The sequence below is a fragment of the Cynoglossus semilaevis genome, chromosome 8 (assembly GCF_000523025.1).
Source record: "Cynoglossus semilaevis isolate Cse_v1.0 chromosome 8, Cse_v1.0, whole genome shotgun sequence".
Lineage (NCBI taxonomy): Eukaryota > Metazoa > Chordata > Actinopteri > Pleuronectiformes > Cynoglossidae > Cynoglossus > Cynoglossus semilaevis.
Window position 1 is genome coordinate 6,762,920 of NC_024314.1, and position 19,175 is coordinate 6,782,094.

The following is a 19,175-nucleotide window of genomic DNA, read 5'->3' on the forward strand; positions in this document are numbered from 1 at the left end:
GGCAGGGCGACAGAGCAATGGTTTCCAGAATGAGGAGCGGTGACGATACTGCAGCATACAGTTGAGGTCTGAATGTGACATCACCCAACAATAAAGATGAAATGGTATTCTGTTCTGCTCCAGGCGGCGGCAGTGGTTTCTGGTGACACAGCCAGCACAGCAGCATGTGGAAGCTCTTGTGTTTCACCAACACACATGTGGCCCTTGTGTGCACAATTATACAACACAAACACAATCGCAAGCATGCTGACATTTTCTTCCGCTATTCAATGATGTAAAGACACACACAAACAACACACCACACCACAGTCAGCTTCCTCAGCCACAGGGTCTGTCTTAAAAGAAATCCCAGACATCAACATCTGACTTCCACAACTCTTATTTTAGACCTTTATTAAATAAGATAAAGTAATTCTACCCAAAAATGATTAGGCACTATGAGAGAGTGACCAATTACATACAAACATGAAAAATGAGCAAAATACTGAGCTTCTGCCTCCCCCTCTCACACATGGCAGGGATCTCACCAATATTGATGCCAACAAATTGTTTCAGACCACCACTGACTGGGGTATTGCCTTTTCTATTAATGAGAGCTACAAACCAACCATGTATTTCTCTAGCATAAAAAGAAAGCTGTCACAAGAAGACACCTAATGATAATATTTCCACATTAGTATTTGGGTGATGATACTCACTCATAAACCTTAGCCTGGCATTTGTCTAACGCTGGAGGATTTTTCATGTTAATTTTCCTTATCATCAGATGGGAAATTGGAGCCATCAGTTGGCAGTGATGGAGGTTTTCAGCAGGGACAGGCCAATTGTCCCTGATGATTAAGGCAGATGCTAGATCCCACTGTTGCGTGCATTATTGATGGCCATCAGTCAACACGTGTCTGACCACATTTAAGTGTCTCAGCAGGGTTGGCGTTGAGATCAAACTTCACACACACACAGCGCTGTCTCCTGCTCACTCACAGCCTCTCATCTAGTCCATCATCACGTGTGCATCAGCACATACACACTGGCAATCACAAGTGATGTGTTAATGGAAACAAACACACCTGGAATGCTAGTGTGCTAGTTTACATTGCACACATCAAAAGGTATTTTATAACCACAGAGCATCAGGACAGAACTGCTCCGTCTCTCTTCAGCTTGTGTACAGCACATAACTTACACACAAAAACAATATTACTTATAGACTGGAGCAGCAAGACACAAATAAGGCAGCAGGCATGAACGCTTTTAAAGACAAATAAATCATGCACCAGAGGAGCCGTCATTTGTGCTGGAGTTTGGATGATCTGCACAGCGAGGCTACCGATATGGAGTGGACTATACATTTGTACAGTTGGAGACACCATGAAATTGCCTGGCTGTATTGATCACATCACAGAGGAAGAATCAAAACATGAAGAACTGACTTTTTTTTCTCTACTGAAATCACCTCTGGTGTTTGTAATCAGCAGAACCCACCTGCCTGCTGCTTACATATTTCCTTTTTCCCCACTACTTTATCTCAGTGTTAATGACCAGTGTGGGAGCTGGCTTGTTGTACTCTGCATCTGCATGTTTTGGTACCAGTATTTATGTCAGTGAACAATAGGGTGTGTAATATATTAGACGATACCATGATCTGTTTAGTAGAAGGACTGGGGCACAGGGACAAAAGAATGAGCAAGTGATCACAACAACAGAGATGGGGTGTAAGTGACTGATCTCAGGAAAAGCCCACCTGATAGGATAGCTGTGGAGGGCTCTGCTGTGACACCACCTTTGTTTAACTGATCATTACCCCCATGTAAAACAGCACGGGCTGCTCTTCAGGTGCATCAGTTAATCTCCTTTTATACCTGCGGTGATAATACTCCCTCTTGACTACCCTTCCTCCCCCCCCCCCATTTCCTTCCTCCACAACCTCACTGTGGAGCCGCCTGTCGCAGCATGTCTGACATCTGTCAGAAAAAGGAAACAGTGGTTAGAGAAGGAGAAAAAGGAGGAGGGGAGAATTGAATAGTTGATGGCAGGAAGCCCAGATCTGACATATAGTGGACTTGATATACTGCTGAAGTAACCTCTTCATGTCACTGTACGCTCTTAAATTAGTTTTTAATTTGCTATCTGGCAAGTGGTACAATAATAATGTATGTTAAAAATTACACGATATTTTCCAGAGCAGCAGCAGGTCATGTTTTGATACAGTATGCACAGCTCTGTTTTTGAAGACTGTGGGGAATTCCACTGAGACAACAACCCCCGTCTGTGATGATGTGAGCCAGCTCTGGTTTGCCTCCCGCTTGTCTCTTCTCGCCCAATTCCAGGGACAAATGCAAATCTAAATTTATTCTGTTCCAGTTTTAGTTTTAGAAGACTAGTCTTTTATTCATGTGCCAAGATCGAACAGAACAGGTTTGTTTGACAAAAAAGCAGAGGCAATAGTTTCAGCCTGTATATATGCTTCAATATGTTTTACTAGTAAACTGTGCTCTGTTTAGGCCATCAAAGCATGACAACTGTCCAATACTGTTTTATCTACATTGTCATGGGATCGCATGCTTGCACATGCAACACCACATGACCTGGGCCACGGACCTACAGTCCAGTCTAAATGTTATATCTATATTAGAGCCTTTTCTAACTTGCTAACAATTTTTCTGCATCTGTAATTCTGCAATTCAAAACTGTTTTTATTGTTGGGTGAGTTAATGAATGAGGTCTAGGGCAGGTTACATTTATTTTTGTTGTATTGTCTTCTGAGAAGAAAAGACACTTTCATATGCTGTTCAGATTGTCAAATTTTGTTTGTTCAGTTTTTTCTGTCCTCAATTGGTATACATTTATTTTATTTATTTGTTTTTATTATTATTAGATTTCTTTTTGTGCACCACACCATATATAAACTTGGCTTTTTGCGAAACACTTGCAAATATACTATGAAGTGGTAACACAGGTAATGTTAATGACTGCAAGATTGTAAAGTGCACAGAGTGGTTACTAGATTATTTATTAACATTCTTATTAGTGTTCCAACATCCAAAGGTCACAAAAGCCAACAAAAGACAATCTTTGAATACCCTGATTGAAATAAATGGTGCAGAGACTGGAATAATTATAACTCACGAAGGAGACGTTGATTAAAGATCAATATTTTAACTCCTCCTTTAAGAGTTGGAAACTACTCCCTAAGGTGCTAATAAAGTCAAGGTGGAACAAATGTCTCAAGTTTAAGTTTACATGTTGAAACACTATGCCAAGTAAGCTAATCAGAGCAGCATATCCAGCTAAAGAAAAAGCAACACACCAGAGGAGACCATATTGTTTATGCCCAGATGTTAAAAGGTGGTAGATGGCGTTTATATCATGTACTAGGTAGGAGATGGCCAAAGGGAGGAAAGTGGATACAGTGCTCGCGTGTCTAGCATGGCCAAGTGTGTATTCAGCTCTGAAAACTGGAAGCAGCAGCCACCTGTACCCACAACAGCCGGAGAGGCACCTCAATGACAATAAGACATCATCTGCTAACGCCGCTATTACCTCCTGTCATTCTGTGCAGCTTCTCTGTTAATTACACAAACCATTTCCTTCAACATGACTCACTTGGCTGCAGGCCCAGAAATCTATCACTTCACCATGTGCGTCTGTCACATGTGAGCAGGTTAATCAGGTTAGTCATGAGTTAATACAGGTGGCTGGGATGCAGGAGACAAGGCTGGTGCCAGGAGAACATGCTCCACATCAACCTGCCAGACTAGGTGCTCACTCACTCCCTCCCACCTCCCCCTCTCACACAACATCCTGTTTGTCTTCCTCTCCGGTGTGTCTTTCAGTGCTCCAGCTGAGCAATTATCCAGCCCCAGACCTGTAAACATCAGCCATGATCTCTGATGAGAAGCAAGTCGGTACCTGTGTGCGGACTACAGGAAACCAGAGAACCAGGTGGAAAACTCAATGCCTCTTGATACTGTATCTCTGTTTGCACTATCACAGTTAGTGGCAGCAGACAGTTGTTTACTCTAAGCCAGCAGCCCCCAACCTTTTTTGAGCCATGAACGGGTTAAAGTCTAAAATATTTTACACGGACCAGCCTTTAAGGTGTAGCGCATACAACTAAATTAAATGATATTACAGGCATAAAAAGCCATTATGTTTGCAACTTTATTAGTCCTCATAACATTGCGCTTGACTTTTAATGCACAACGCTTGGTCTTAGGCTCTTCCTTTGTCTCCTCACTGGCTCTTTTACCCTACGCAAAGAAGCTTTCCAAAGATGTTTATTTTTTGAGACTGAGGCAAGCATCTTGAAATGTAACAAATGTGAGTCATAGACAGATGTGGCGGAAAGAATCCGGTATTTTTTCATAATAAAAAACATCATACAGCTACATATAATGTGGGCCCCACATTAACCTTAAATATTCATTGTGTATAAAAGTGAACATTGACAAATGCCTAATTACAGCTGTGATGTGATCCATTTCAATATATCCAGCAATGGAGAAACTATAGCCCAGGTTTCTCAGGATGTGTGTGTTTGCAAACACGTCACCTCCTATATATTGTGAATGATTTGGCTGTTAATACAGAGGTGTTTCTGGTGCTCATAAATAAACAGCCCTGGAGTTGTATCTAATTATGAGCCATAAGGGAACATAGGCTGCTTTTTATTGGGACTGAGGGTGTTGGTAAAAGGAGGGGGCACTTCCGATAGTCAGGCAGGCAGGTGGGCGGGCTGCGGGTGTTTAGACCCACCGCTGCCAGCAACCAAACCTCCCACACAGCCATGGGTGACCTAGAACCACACAGACGCACTACCACCATAACCACAGTTCCAAACTGCACTGGACAGAACAAAAGAAAAATAATGACAGGCATTAAAAAGTCACACAGCAGACTGTGACATTTACCCACTGTGCACATAAAATCTTCAATGTTCAACAATAAGTAGAGATGAACTACAAAACTGCTAACAAACAGCAAGTAGAACACAATGACATCCTGATGGACACTGGACTATATTGAATTAAACAACATGACCTAGATAGCTGGTTTAAGTAGAGAGAAATACTTGCACCAAATAAATTTAATACTAAAGCAACTGACAGAAACACAAAATAAAATAAACATAACAAAGTTTGTCAAATGAGTATTGGTACCCAACCGAGTCTTTTTGGTCACAATGCAAATATATTATAAACCACCAATTCAATTTTAAAAAACAAACAAACATGTAGTCTACTTTTAAAGCTAATAGAACCTTTTAGAAGAGTTTTATTTCTGACTAAATAGCAGGGGTAGTTTCAACCTGTCGCAATTACTTACAGATATAGACAGCAATATTGGGTTTCTAATTATTGCCAATAAAAAGAACCAGAAACATAATATGAAGAACTAAGGGTTAAACTACAAATGTATAGTTCAACATGAGGGAGGGGGGTCTCTGGATTATCGTTTGGTTTAGTTATTGTATTATTCGATTCCAACAACCAAAACAATGACAGTGACTTGCTTGAACTGGTTGTTTATAAAGTGTGGAAGACAAATAAAACATTTTACACGTTTTCATTTACAGTTGATATAGAGGCGCAACGGGCCCACGCCACAATGGCCACTACAAACAATTACATTGCTGCCAGCGAAACACACACATTATCAAGCAATGGTGGCTGTCAGTGCGAATATAAGTAAGTTGTCACTCACCCGACTCCGGCTGTGCAGGTAGTATATTCCGGAAAGGAGAGGTGCGATAGCGGATAAGTCCATTTTTTGTTTGTTTGTCAGCTTCAATTCAAACACAAACAAACAGAATTCACGACTGCTGCAGAATGTCCTCGTATACGTCAAATATAAACAAATAAAATAAATACTACGTGTTGCTTTTTGTGAAAGGTTATAAATAAATAAGTAAATAAAAACAATAAAATATTGTACCGGGAAAGATAACACATGGCATATGGGAACGCTCTCGTGTAGGCCTCAGTGTGACGCAGGTGAAAGTAATTAGACCTATTGGACCAGTAAACTATTGTGTCTTTTTGTGTGCAAATAAAATTACAGTAAATAAAATATAACTCTACTTCTATATATTTAGTCCCATAAACTTTAATTAATATAATTTAATTGTTTAAACAAAAAGCTTTAATTATACAAATGGTGCATTCAGGGAAGCTCTGTCAGAAGTCGTATATGTGTATATATGTATATATATACTTTCTGTTTGGACTTCAACGTCTGAATTGCAACGTTATTAAGTATAAAAACATTGCTTTGGTGTGAATTAAAAAAAGAAAACGGTTCACAATGTTTTGGTAAAATATATACTTTTTATTTATTTCTTCAAACAAAGAAATATTATGAATGTTCAGTATTTAATTATCTAGAAACATCTGTTCCATTTTGCTTTTGCATTGTGTAAAATACTTGATTTACATGTCTTTCTCATTTCTGTACATACACATCTGCTAGTCTAAATACATACAATATGTGGGTAAGACAGATATTTCTAACATTTTAGAATTCAAAACAGGTTGAATAAAACTCAACCACAAGAAATGCAGCAACATGGAGAAAAAAACCCATGGATGCAGATTGTTTTATTGGTTCCCCCCTCATAATTCAAATGTGCTCCGTCAGTGACAGGCATGTTCCCTCCATGATGCAACTGCTCGAAGGGCTCACCATAAATGCTTTCATAATCACATAAAACACTTCAATTATGAAAGAAAGGAGAGGCATAGGCTGGAAACTCTCACTCTGAGAATAGATGCTCAGTTAGACAGAGGAAAAACAGAGTACTACTAAAAAATAAATACAGTGTTACAAGCCTCCATCTCCCGTGTTTATCGTTTTGAGGCTATGCCATGAGCGTCCGACTGCGTCATACAGAATAGTCAAAGAGGCACAAGGTTTCCTTAACTTCAAAAGAAAAGAGGGACAATCAAATGCAACATGATCTAACGATGAGTAACAGCCTGACCTTGCCTAGTGATCTGAGGGATGTTTCATGTGTGAGGATGGGTGGGACATTCACTAGGGTCCTGCATGAGCACATGCAGCTCCTCATCTGGGTCTTAAACTTTAATCCCTTCAACATTTTATCCCTGCATCATCTCCAAGACCACCACAAAGAAGCAAAGTGTGGTACAATGTATCACAGCATGGCCACCTCCAGAATTAGGATGCCACCCACTGCAGCAGGATGGAACAGCGCTTCAAAGAATTATACTTTTTTTTCTCCCTCTTGCAAGAATTGACAAACAAAACAAAACACACAAAAAAACCTATGGTGTACAGTTGGGAAATGTGTTATCAACACATGGTTGTTTTTTTGTTTTGTTTTTTTGCAGGGTAGACCTCTGTAGTGACATAATGCAGCGAATAAGGCATAATACACAGACCGTGGGACATTGGCACATGAGGATTTCTGCAGTTAAAAACACTTAGACACTTAAACCCTGCCTGAGGCCACACTTGCTGCGCTCCACGTTCTTCACCTGAAAATCTTCCCTTTTCCTCTGATCTCTGCAAAAGTGTGGGATAAGAAATGTTTGGCGTGTGTCAACTTCGCTATATTCATGCTCGACTTATAACAGATACGCTCCTGCTACTCACGCAAAAGGTTTCCCATCTCAGAACAAGGCACATGCCCTAGCCTCCATCATGCTGTGCTCCATCTCAGCAAGCCAAGAAAGAAAAAAAATCAAAGACAAGCTGAGTTTGATTGAAACTTAGCGTGACCTTTGAATTGAATGGATAGGGCTAGGAGGCTGGCGCAGAGCCAACGCTGCTTCTAATGGGGAGTTAGAGAGCATAGCAGGATTGATCTTCCAGTTACCTTTACCCAATTAGCATAATGTTAACACAGACCGTGATATGGTCCTGGGATGGGATTAAACCTTTGATGGATGGGTCATTTATTCAAGTAGACAGCACCAGCACTGAAAACCAAAGTGCACCCGTATTCTTTAAGTATGAGTGACAAAATGAGCATCCATTGATCTATTGATCCGTGTCTTACTGAGTGGTAATAACAAGTGGAAGTGAACCGTTTGTGTTTCAGTGTAACACCTTTGAGCAGAACTACAGCCGGAGTGACAGGGTTCACAGAAAAGACCATGCACGTACAAACTTCTATTCCCAGAAAGTACGTACTTGTCTTAAAATGCAATAAAAATTGCAGTTTGGAAATATTGATTAACAGACAAAAGGACTAATTTTGCTGACAAAAAATAACAATATTATTGCCTGTAACATATTCCAACTAACAAAACAAGGAAATATATATATATATAACATATATTATATATATATATACGTATCAATCAGTGAACTATTTGATCAATGCTTTGTGCCTATGCCTGATAAAAAAAAAGTTTCACTGCATTAGCAAAATATATGTCCCAGTTTATTTGTTGAAATACCAAATACTGTTTGCCACTACTTTGTGAGCTCTCTGTACCCGTATTGTGGTGCTTTTCAAATGTGTCACCCCAGGAACTATTTCAGTTATTGCTAATATCTTACGTTTATAAAGCACCAGTAAAAAATGTTTACAGGTACCTAAAGATAGAGCATGAAAAATCAGAACGTAGAGGAATGTAAAAAAAAAACAAATGAGTCAGATGCAGGACAGATGTAGTTGACAAACACGGTTAGGCAGCTTAGTGAATTAATTGCTTAAAAATAAAAAATAAATTATTATAAAATAGATTTCTGTACATTTACATATATATAGCAATATCTCCACATTTTTGCCATTGAATTACAGAAAAAAACATATTTTTCAGGAATTGATCAGTGTCTCTAATGACCTTCACATCAATCCCAGCCAAAGTTGTGTCCTGTCATCTGGTAGAATTTCAGGTTGAATGGTCTGTAGAAGTCCCGCAGTCTCTGCACCACCTCAGGGTCAATGTTGGGATGGGTCCTGCCTTTGGTTTTTCCCAGGCAGTGGGGTTTACTGCTGCCCTCTGCCTTCTTGAGGCATGGGAAACCCTTGGTCTGGTTGAAATAAAAGTGTTTGTCTGTGATGATCCTCTTGAGTCCCAGGAAGTCCTGGACGCGGCCCAGCTCCCCTGCTGGGTCGCTGATGAGACGCTCGCCACTCACAAACAGTATCTGGCCCATGGGGAAGTATTGCAGCCAGTTGTCCAGGTGCTTGGCGTAGATGCCGATCTGGATGGCGCTCCAAGAGGTGTCGATGAGCCCCGTAGTCCTGTTTTTGAAGGTGAGGCTCTCAAAAGAAGGAATGTCCGGCTTCTTGGACAGTGTCTGTGTGTAGTCTGAGATAGCCCTGGTGACCGGGTCCCTCACCACCACAATCAACTTAGTGTCCCGGGACATGGCGGAGATCCTGGCTGGAGCCTCCCTGGTCACAAAGTAGCTGGGAGTCTTCTCCATGGTGATCTGACCCTCCAGGGTCTTGGGCATCAGCTCCCTGCAGGAAAACCAAACCAGAGAAAAACAGGTTAGCAGAAGGTAAAGTAGAACAAAGACTTACATAATGTAATCAAGATGATTGAGTGTTTTGCTGTCTGTAAACACTGACTCACTGCCTGTGTTTAAACTTATTGTAGGGCTTGAAAACGTATTAGTGCAGGCGGCACTCCAATGACAACAAACTCTCTCACTCAAAAGATATCTACCTCATGGCCTAGGCAAAGAATTCTTATTTACAGCACAATCGAACAAAGGGAGTCATTAACTGGAATTTCCAAACACAACCAACCCCAGGTTTAACCAAAATAGGAATTAAACGTTGGATTTTCCCACCTCAATTGAGACTCCCAAATCCACCACTTGCTTATTTAGGGCTTGGTTACCCATAGTTTTTTTTAATAAACATTACTTGGATTCATCCTGCATTTTTCAGTATAATTTAGATCTCAGCAAGTGTGAAACTTGTTATTTAAAATGTCAACATGTCGTTTGTCTTCCCTATCATTTTTCTATCGGATGTACTGTTTACGTTTGGTCAGAGTGATCAGAATGCAGCCCATTATTTTTACCACTGCGAAACACACACACAGCACACAGACAGTCAATTAACTTTGCTGAATTAGTGAGTAAACCATGACACTGTGCCCTCTCCATCCCCCACCCACCCATAGAGCCACAATAATTAAAAAGTGCCACAGCGTTGAAAGACAATGAGGATTGCTTCTGAAAGTTTCTTGAAGAGTTGGGTTTGGTTTTGAGTGTTGACCAACGGTCCTCACACAGATACGATTACACACAGACCTATAATCAAGAAGTGCTTGAGAACAAATGGTTTTGAAGGAAAAGTAAACGCGCTCTGATCTCCCAGTATTAGATTTCAGTATTGGTGGACAAACATGGTCTAAATTATCATGGAGGCGATAAGAGTGGATTGACAGAGACTGGGATATGGATCACCTTTCCCTCTTTGGCTGCAGTGCCAGGAATGAAAAACAAGCCTGTGTGATATTGGTAGGATAAAATGTTTTTCTGGTGCTAATGCTTGGGAATTGTTTGGATTATAGGCTGGAAACCACATCAGCTCAAAGGGTTCATCCTGCCTGGTTGCAATAATAGCAAAAAAGACCAAAAAAAGAAAGAAAGAAAAGAAAAAAGCTTGTGACAGCGAAAACAACAATACCACAACAAATACACAGGTTAGAGCAATAAAAATGAAAGCAACAAAAGACAGCCCAGATAAGAGAGGGCACTGATCTATCAGGGTGAACACACTCTCACAGATAAGACTCATGTTAGCCTGTCGTACCCTCAACCTCACCCTTGTCGTTAAGCCAGCGCATTGATACACTATTGTGTGAGCACTTCAATTGTAGTGGCTCCTATTCAAACACAATGTAATTCTTCAGAAAGAATTTACACAATGATAAAGATAAAAACATCCCGAAACACATTCTCTTCTCTCGGCTTACATCGTCCCCTGAGCTTCTGCTGTTCCTCAGAAATACAGGCTAAAAGCTAGGAATCTAGTTCATGTCCATGCAGCTCATGGCTAATTCATGTAACACAATCTCTCCATCAGTGTGTGCAGAAGAGGAGGAAGAGTGAGTAGGGAAAACGTTGAGGTAACCAATTAAATGCCTTATGGAAATGGTGTTGGCAGATTTGTGTAATCCCAGCGCAGTGCCAGTGATCTAATTATGATAATATCTCCTTGATTGCTTACATATCAGTTGCTTGAATGGCGAGGACAGGAAGGAAAATGGGCTGTTTCCAAAACCTCATTAATCGCCTTTTGAAATCAAAACATATACAGTGTTTCGTTTTATGTGAGAGCCTGACAGATGTCTGTGCCAGCAAACCATTTCTGGAGATTGTACAGCAACATACGAGCACACGCACATTCAAAGGTCCTGCAGTTTGAATACAAGGAGCACAACTACTAAAATGTGAATCATTGTTTCACTGATGCACAATAGGGATACTGCGTGCAGAGGGTTTTTTTTCTCTCTTTTTCGTCACTCCTTGTGCTGAGTCCACAGCCTGCAGAACCAAATGTCTTCCCATCTAATCCGATTTCAACATGACAATGGAGCATGGAGATAGAGAGAAGGCCTGCGTTACAACATGCATAGTGATAGATTATGCTAATCCGAGTTTATGGATTCCTTGGAATTCAAATATGGTAAAAGAATTGGGGTTTGCAGGAGCATAAAACAAGGAGATGGTTGGATGACGAGGAATAAAAGGCCAGCGATGAGGAAACCTCTAAAAAGCCACTTCTCTGCAAGGAGAGGCCCCTAAATAAAAAATATTTTCACCTCTGCTTTTCTGTCAAAGGGGATAAAGAGAGAGCGAGAGAGAGGGAGAGAGAAAAGGAGATTGGAGGGAAATTTCAGTGGGACAAGTGGCCCTTGGAGAAACAATGCCTATTATACTGCTTTTTGATTTATGAGGTGCTGCTTTTAAAGATTCCGTCAGCAAACAGGCAATTCTGTGACACCAGGGCCTTTTTTTTCCTGCCTTTCTTTAAAAGTGACCCATTGTCCCTGTTTGCAGGGGTGAGTAGGGCAGTGGTCAGGGCATAGAGGCGGGAATGGGGGCAAAAGAAAGGATGAAGAGGAGGAGGAGGAGGAGGGAGAAGAAACAAGGAAGAGGGGTGAGGTACTTATCAAAGGCTGAGTTGAGAACTCTCTCTCTTGCGCTCTTTCTCTCCCTCTCAACCTCAAGTAAGAAAATACTTATGGAGGACTGGTACGTGGAACGTGTGCCAAGACGTATCAGTAAATATTCACCGTTTCTTCTTTGAATTCCAATGACTCCACAGAGATACTTCTGTGGAAAGCAGTAACAGTAAAAATGGTAAATAACTAACTTGACCTCAAACATTACTACGCAAAACTACCTCCTTGTACTAAAGCGTCTCTTCCCTCCCTTTCCCCTCTCTGTACCTTTGTCCATTTAAAACCGTTGTCAGTTAAAAGGCTGGAGATAAATGGCAGGCAGGAAAAGGGTTATTTCTGTCTGATGCTTCTTGCCTCCCTCCTGTCAAGTTTGATTTGATGATAAGGGGCTGCCACTGAGCTCTCCGTGCCACAGCATCACTAACAAAATGAGTCGCCGGCTCACGGACAAAAGGAAAAAAGGCCATTTTGGCGTGTGTCTGTCAATTTTCTGTTTGATACAAAAGGTTTTCAATTGTCTCACATGTCGGAGGTTGAAAGCATTTGAATCTCAAATGCAGGTTTGTTGATTTGAATACTGACAAATCACTCTGTATCCACTTTGGATGCAGCTGGAAGGGTGCAGCTTTGCCCTGGTGGCAATTGAAGCTGTAAAGATGTCCAATTTTTATGGAGTTCATGACCCTAGAGAACTGTTGTTTCCCTGTAGGAGGTGATGGCACCTGAAACAACAACAACATCTTTGAAACACTCTAAGGAGGGGATAAATTAACCTGTCTGAGTAAACAAGGGAGAGGGAATGAAACACAAAAGATCTTCTGGGAAAAATACAGGCGTTTGTTGGCAGAAGTTGACCTATTACATTAAAACATTCTCCACTCTGGTCTCTTTCCCATTCATCACTAAAGTCCCCCTGACCCTTGGCTATCAGACCTCAAGCACTGATAGCAAAGTGACACTTCACAAGTGGATATAAGTAGAGGCAGAAGAGAGGGAGGAATCACTGAAAGGCTTCCTTTCTTCGCCAAGGGCCTCTTACAGAGCCCTTCACACAAACCGATGTGCTGCATACTGAAGCATTATTAGGGAAAACACAAAGAAACATCTTTATTCCCTAATAGATGATAAGGATCTTGAGCTCCACTTGTTCCCTTGTAGTTGAACATGATCTACATTGTTGCTTAAAACCCCTGAGGAAACAAGGAAGTGAGGTTTCTCTGTTTACAAATCAAACAAAATGCAGTTTTTGTTTGTGCAGAGAGGATGTGGTTTATAGGGTGTGAAGTATGAGTACACAAGTTTAGAATTTGCAACATTTTGTAAAGAAATAGTTTCTCAAAACTACAAATGACTTACATTAAGCTGTAACTTACATAATGCATTAATCCGCAATTTTAAAAAAATAAGTGAAATTCTACACACTAGATAAGTTTGTATGATCTTTTCTGGAAATAAGTTTGACACTATTGCTTTAGGAATAGGAAGATAAGGAGTCTAAATGTTATGAACTGTACAAACACACCAATGTTGCTATCAAGGCAGATGTACACACGCTGTGTATATTTCCAAAGTAGCACTTAAAGACATACAGAAGGCAGACATTTTGAAATATGCTCAACTCTGCCTGGAGTCTGACATTATATTTAACCACAAAGCGTGGCTTTGGCTGTAAATTAAAAGAATAAAGACTCTGGCCTCTGGAACAGGAGGTCGGGCTGTGCTGATGCAGAACCAGAGAGAGTGCAGCTACAGGAGCTTCATCTGCTCTGCTTTTAAAAGCACTTGGAGCAGCGTCCAGGTGTTACCATGTGACCACTTAGTGCTTTTGGCTGAGAAAAGCCAGAGATTCCTGTTAAAAATCTGAGATTTTGCAGAGGTACGTGCTAAAGAGGTTCTGTGTGCATCTGCAGCACACATCTAGGTTTAGTCTGGGAGCAATAATTAATGCATACCTCTTTAGAAACCACCAGTTTTCACACTTCCTTGTTCAAGCCCAAAAAATGTGCCACACAATGGACCCCGTGCTAAAGCTGCATCAATCTGATGAGCACTAACTGTCTGTGCCCCACCTTCTCAAGACAGAGGTTTCAAATTAACAGGCTTCACTGAATAATAGTGTCACTGGAAATGGAGAGAGGTGGCTGGGTGGAAGCCCCTCTGAATCATCTGTCTGCCAAAAATGTTAATAATGCAGGCAAACCTGGTATCAGACACTCAGACCTGAAGAGCAAACCAGACCATCTAATGGATGGTGGATATTTTGCAGCTGGAAGAAAAGTGAATTTCCTCCTCTATTGGGTACTCTGTGTACTGGTTTAAAACACAAAACATATATTTAACAACAAGGACAAAGGTACAGGGTAATAACAAGAGCTTCGTACTACAGTCAAAAGTGTTTTAAATAAACTTTAGTGGACCTTTGAATCAGTGGCTGTGACTGTGTTGAAGTGATGGGACTCCACAGAAGCCCCATCACAAGAGAAAGACAGAGGTTGGAAACCACTGCCACTAGTCATTTTTATGTGGGGCGTGGTTTTTTTATGTCATCAAAATATTGTCTGAGGTGAACAGTACAAGAAAATAATGCAAAGCTCTGCACTAAAAAAACAAAAACAAAAAAAAAAACTCTAACCAGCAGCTGCTACAATCGTGGCACTATTTTTCTTAGACACACTACGTTAAGCACTTTTGACAAACACATGATGTACAAGTTTGTATTTCTATTTAAAATAGACTGGGTATGGAGGAATTATGCAGCTCTTAATCTCAGTCTTATCTTTGACAGTTGTGTTGAATTTCTCATACATTCCAGACATGATAGAGCTAATGTTCCCCACTTATGACTAAGGATGTAGATAGTTCTTATGGCAATAGATCACACGTCTTAAAAAAACATGGATTTCAAAGTCACTAGCTTTTGTTTCTAAATATTACATTTTGCTAATAGTTGCAAGAACAAATAAATATATTAAATGAAAGGTTACGTACTGTGAATAATATCTAGTATTTAACTGCTATAAGTATTAAATCTAAAAGTTATTAGATGGAACGAAAACATAAACACAGCTTAGGTTCCACAGTGCTTCATCAACCAACAAAGATTTAATCAGAAAAGGGAAGGAAGAGAGAGAGGTCAGAGAATAATGAAACTCTATTTTAAGCTCCTGTGAGTCAAAATATACTTATAGTCTGAAAAGTCGAAGTGCTCAGAGTCTTTGTCCTGTTCCTTCCATACTGACAGTGCAGTTCTGGTTCTGCTGATAAATGCAGCTCCCAGACCTTTTACTCCATCATATAGTTGCACAGTGTCAGAGCAGCCTGGGAATGTACTGACCCTCCATGTAAACTAAACAGTCCAGCTGACCAACGCAACCCATCCATTCATCATTTTTCTCTGGAATCAGGGAGTCACGCTCCATCAGGAGCCTCCCATACAGGCTGAGTGTGTCTTAAACTGCATGTAAAAGACAGGCTGAGTGAATGAGTGAAGGGAGAAGGTAAGTCAAAGATGGAGGGGGAGGGGCCAGAGTGGGGCCTTGTGGTCACAGACCATTCAGATTCATGTTTTGGGCTCAAATCCAACCTGGGTTTTGGAGGCAACATCAGACACAAGTGAAGCAGAATAAATAAACAGAGAACTAACCACCACGTATCATGTCCTGGCTGCATGTCAGATACTCCAGCAACATCTCACACCCAGCCACAGCCCCTCCCTCACCCATGCATCCCCCCTTACTTTACACTGTAAAAAAACATGCAAGGTTAAGGCTCCACTCCTAGCACTGTGGTCGCTCTCTGTGATGGGCAGCACTGCACAGCGTGACCAGCACAAATTATTCAATTCCATCACTATCATTTTTCCTGCTTTCATACGTAGACTTTTTGCAACTTGGCACTGTTCTGAAACATAACACAAATGCCTGGAGCCAAAAGATGTTTTTCAGGATTGGAACCACACCGGACTGCGGCCACAGACGACTGCTCATGCGATAATATCCCTGCAGTGAAGCAAGAGAGCCCACCATGTGGTATAAATAAAACAGAGGAGCTGGTGAAAGGGGTGGTGGAGGGTGGAAAGTAGAAATAACTCCTCCCTTCCTCTCATGAATGTGCAACAGCATGCCTGGAGTTTTCTTGCTTTTTCCTCTCAGCAGGCTTTCTGGGATTTTATATCCCCCAAAAAGAAGAATGTTTAAGCTGAAAGAAGGTAAAAGATCAAATTATTAGGCTGCCACTGAGCACGAAATGTCAGTCCTTCAACTTCCCTACGTTAAATGTGTCACATAATGTGGCCACAGCAGTCAACCTAGTCATTCGGTGCCCCGCACGCACGCACTCACACACAGACAAATACACACACTTGGTGAAATTACGCCCACGGTTTGTTTAGTGCTGGTAATCCTCAATCAGGGTGTTTGCACTGTGTGTTTGCAGAAGGTGTTAGCCCAGAGCTGGCCACACATTCCACCAGTCCATCAGAAGTCCATCAGGGTGTGAGTGGCTGACAGCTCAGGGCAAACAGACCCATCAACCGTGCAACGAATGTAAATAAATAAATAAATAAATGAGAACATAAGGCTGTGAAGGAAGTGAGCAGTCACAGGTGAAGACACCGGCATGTGTGTGTGCATTTGTGCACAAGTGTGTGTGCGCGTGTGAGAAAGACGGCGGGGAGAGAGTGGGAGACAGAGCACGGCTGAGGGAGGAATCAGCCATTCTGACTGATTTCCTGACACTTGACATGCTTCAGCAGGCACATGACTCCTTGATCTAGCTACAGCAAGAGATGAATAAAAGATGAAACAGATTCAGGAAGAACACACACGCCACCAGCCCCCACTCCCAAGATGTGGTCCTACATGCACATGCACGCACATGCACACACATACACACAAACACGTATAGGGAGCAGACATCCTCCTTTTTTGCATCCAGTTTGAATGTGTTGTCATCCGTAACTGCCTGCACACCCTTCTTTTGACGACAGGTGAACTGCAAAATATTTGAGTGGGTGGGGAAGAAGGGGATTTCCTTTCCATTCAGTTTTGATGAGGAGAAAACTTTCTTCCTGTGTCTGGCCTGTTATTTAGCCTTCATCCAATACTGCAGCTGTTTCTGCAGGTGAATGTTTTACAAATTCCCTTAAGACGGCTGCTTGCCTCCTTAGCTAACATGTGATTAGTGAACTGACTAATGACAACTGCAGTCACAACAATTAACCTGCTTTGGTTAGAGCTAGAAAGACTGGCAGCAGTGATTCCTTACATTAGATTAGAGTAGAGATGTTGTTGCCTTCAATATCTAAGTCTACGGTAGTTTATGATTTTTAAATAAGTTTTAAATCTCCTCCTATAAAACATAATGTTGAGTTTGTAACATTTGATATTTTTAAATAAAAAAAAATTTGAGATAAAAAATTGATCACCTGAAAACCTGTCTCCCTTCTGACCATTCTAAAAACAGATCTAAAAAAAATATTATATGAAAACCAATCAGGAAAATGATTGCGGTATTATGATTTAGAGAGAAAAGGCCTGTTTTTGAATCGACGTTCACTGCTACAGAGCTACTGTTTCAACCATATGGCTGCGTACTTTACATACCGTATGGGGGCGCTACAGCAAAAACATATCTGTAATTGAGAAAAAAAAAAGTCCTATTTTTAACCATTTTATCTCTGTATTCTAGCCCAAAGCCCTATGTCAGAGCTTGACATTTCTGTTTCTGCGGTGTGATGACAAATGTTTTCACCCCTTCCATGTTCGTCTGTCAGTAAGGCTATAGGTCACAACTTAAACAGAATCTGCTTTCAGTCAATTCGTGCCAGGACGACAGACAATTTTGTGAAAAGCGCAAACACAAAATGGAACACAAGCAGGCGCACAGGAACGTGCAAAGAGAGATGTTTGAAGAATGCCAGACAAGGCTACATGTCAGTTCTGAGACTTCAGAGGATGTTTGTTTTTGCAAATCTTTTCAGCAGCTAAACTGTTTTATTTCACATTATAGCCACCGCAATGTCTGGTTATTGTGTCTCCAGGGCTTGCTGCACAAACACAAGTCCATAGTCCTGAATTTCTTACTATAAAGATATCTTAATTTTGACATGGATCAGATTATATGGAGATGGCATTTAAGTTCCTCATAGTTCAATGATCAGAGCATGGATTCCAGAACTATGTGGTAAATTTTAACCAGTTATTAAAAAGAGAGCTACATATGAGAAAAAATAATTGGAACTTTAATTGAGTTTGCTCAGGTTGTCCTGGAGTTGAGCTGAGGTGGCTCTCACCAAAGAGCACAGCAGCTCTGGGAGTTCATCTTAATGGAGAGAGTGACTGGTGTCGAGCAGCCTTGGTGCACGGAGACAACTCAGGGCTTCTAATGAGCTCTGCTCTTTTACCGCCAGGCTAATGGAAACCTCGGGAGACCTCAGTCACTCTCTCTCCCTCTCTCAGTGAGTGAGTAGGAGTGTAGGAGTGTGTGTGTGTGTGTGTGTGTGTGTTTGTCCTACTCTCTCCCAGAGGCAGCCACACTCTCCAGCACTCTAATGGCTACCTCTGGGACCTAATACCTGGGACAGTTTCACTGTCATCACTTTCTCCTTCCTGCACCTTTTCCTAAACGACATTTTCTTGTTTTTTTCTCCACTGTCTTTCTTTTTCAAATCCATTCACCGGCTATATTTAACAGTAGCAGCAGCTAGTGATTCACAAAACCATACATATTTCTGTTCCTGTATTCACCAGGGAGAACTTTTATAAACGTGTTTATTTAGCAGAAATGGACGACCATTAATTCTGGAGAAACAAGAAAGGTTGGTATCAGCTTATGCAGATAAAACCTATTTACTTATTAAAAAAATGATTTAGTGAAGTTGCAATAATTGTTTAAAATACAATTAAACTAAATTATGTAAAGTATGTTTCCCCCAAGGGGGATGAATAAAGCCCTACTCTACTCTACTCTAAAACCTAGTAAGGTAAAAGTAAAGCATTTAAGTCTAAATTTGATTCTAAATGTATTTATGTTTAACCTGAACAAATTTAAACA

At 41.0% G+C, this 19,175-nt stretch overlaps 1 protein-coding gene and 1 long non-coding RNA gene across 4 annotated transcripts in view; both read right to left on the reverse strand.

Annotated features, from left to right (window-relative positions):
- LOC103381806 (uncharacterized) overlaps window positions 1-6,123 on the reverse strand; it is a 157,256-nt gene extending 151,133 nt beyond the window's left edge. The window contains exon 1 of the long non-coding RNA XR_521838.3: window positions 5,704-6,123. This is a non-coding gene — a long non-coding RNA (uncharacterized LOC103381806). The remainder of the gene's footprint in view (window positions 1-5,703) is intronic.
- A 488-nt stretch (window positions 6,124-6,611) lies between these two features.
- The window catches only part of hs3st3b1b (heparan sulfate (glucosamine) 3-O-sulfotransferase 3B1b), an 18,706-nt gene continuing 6,142 nt past the window's right edge, over window positions 6,612-19,175 (reverse strand). For all 3 annotated transcript variants that reach the window (XM_025057666.1, XM_025057665.1, XM_025057664.1), the window contains one exon: window positions 6,612-9,439. In XM_025057666.1, coding sequence (XP_024913434.1) covers window positions 8,821-9,439 — 619 coding nt within the window. In that variant the 3' untranslated portion in view covers window positions 6,612-8,820. The remainder of the gene's footprint in view (window positions 9,440-19,175) is intronic.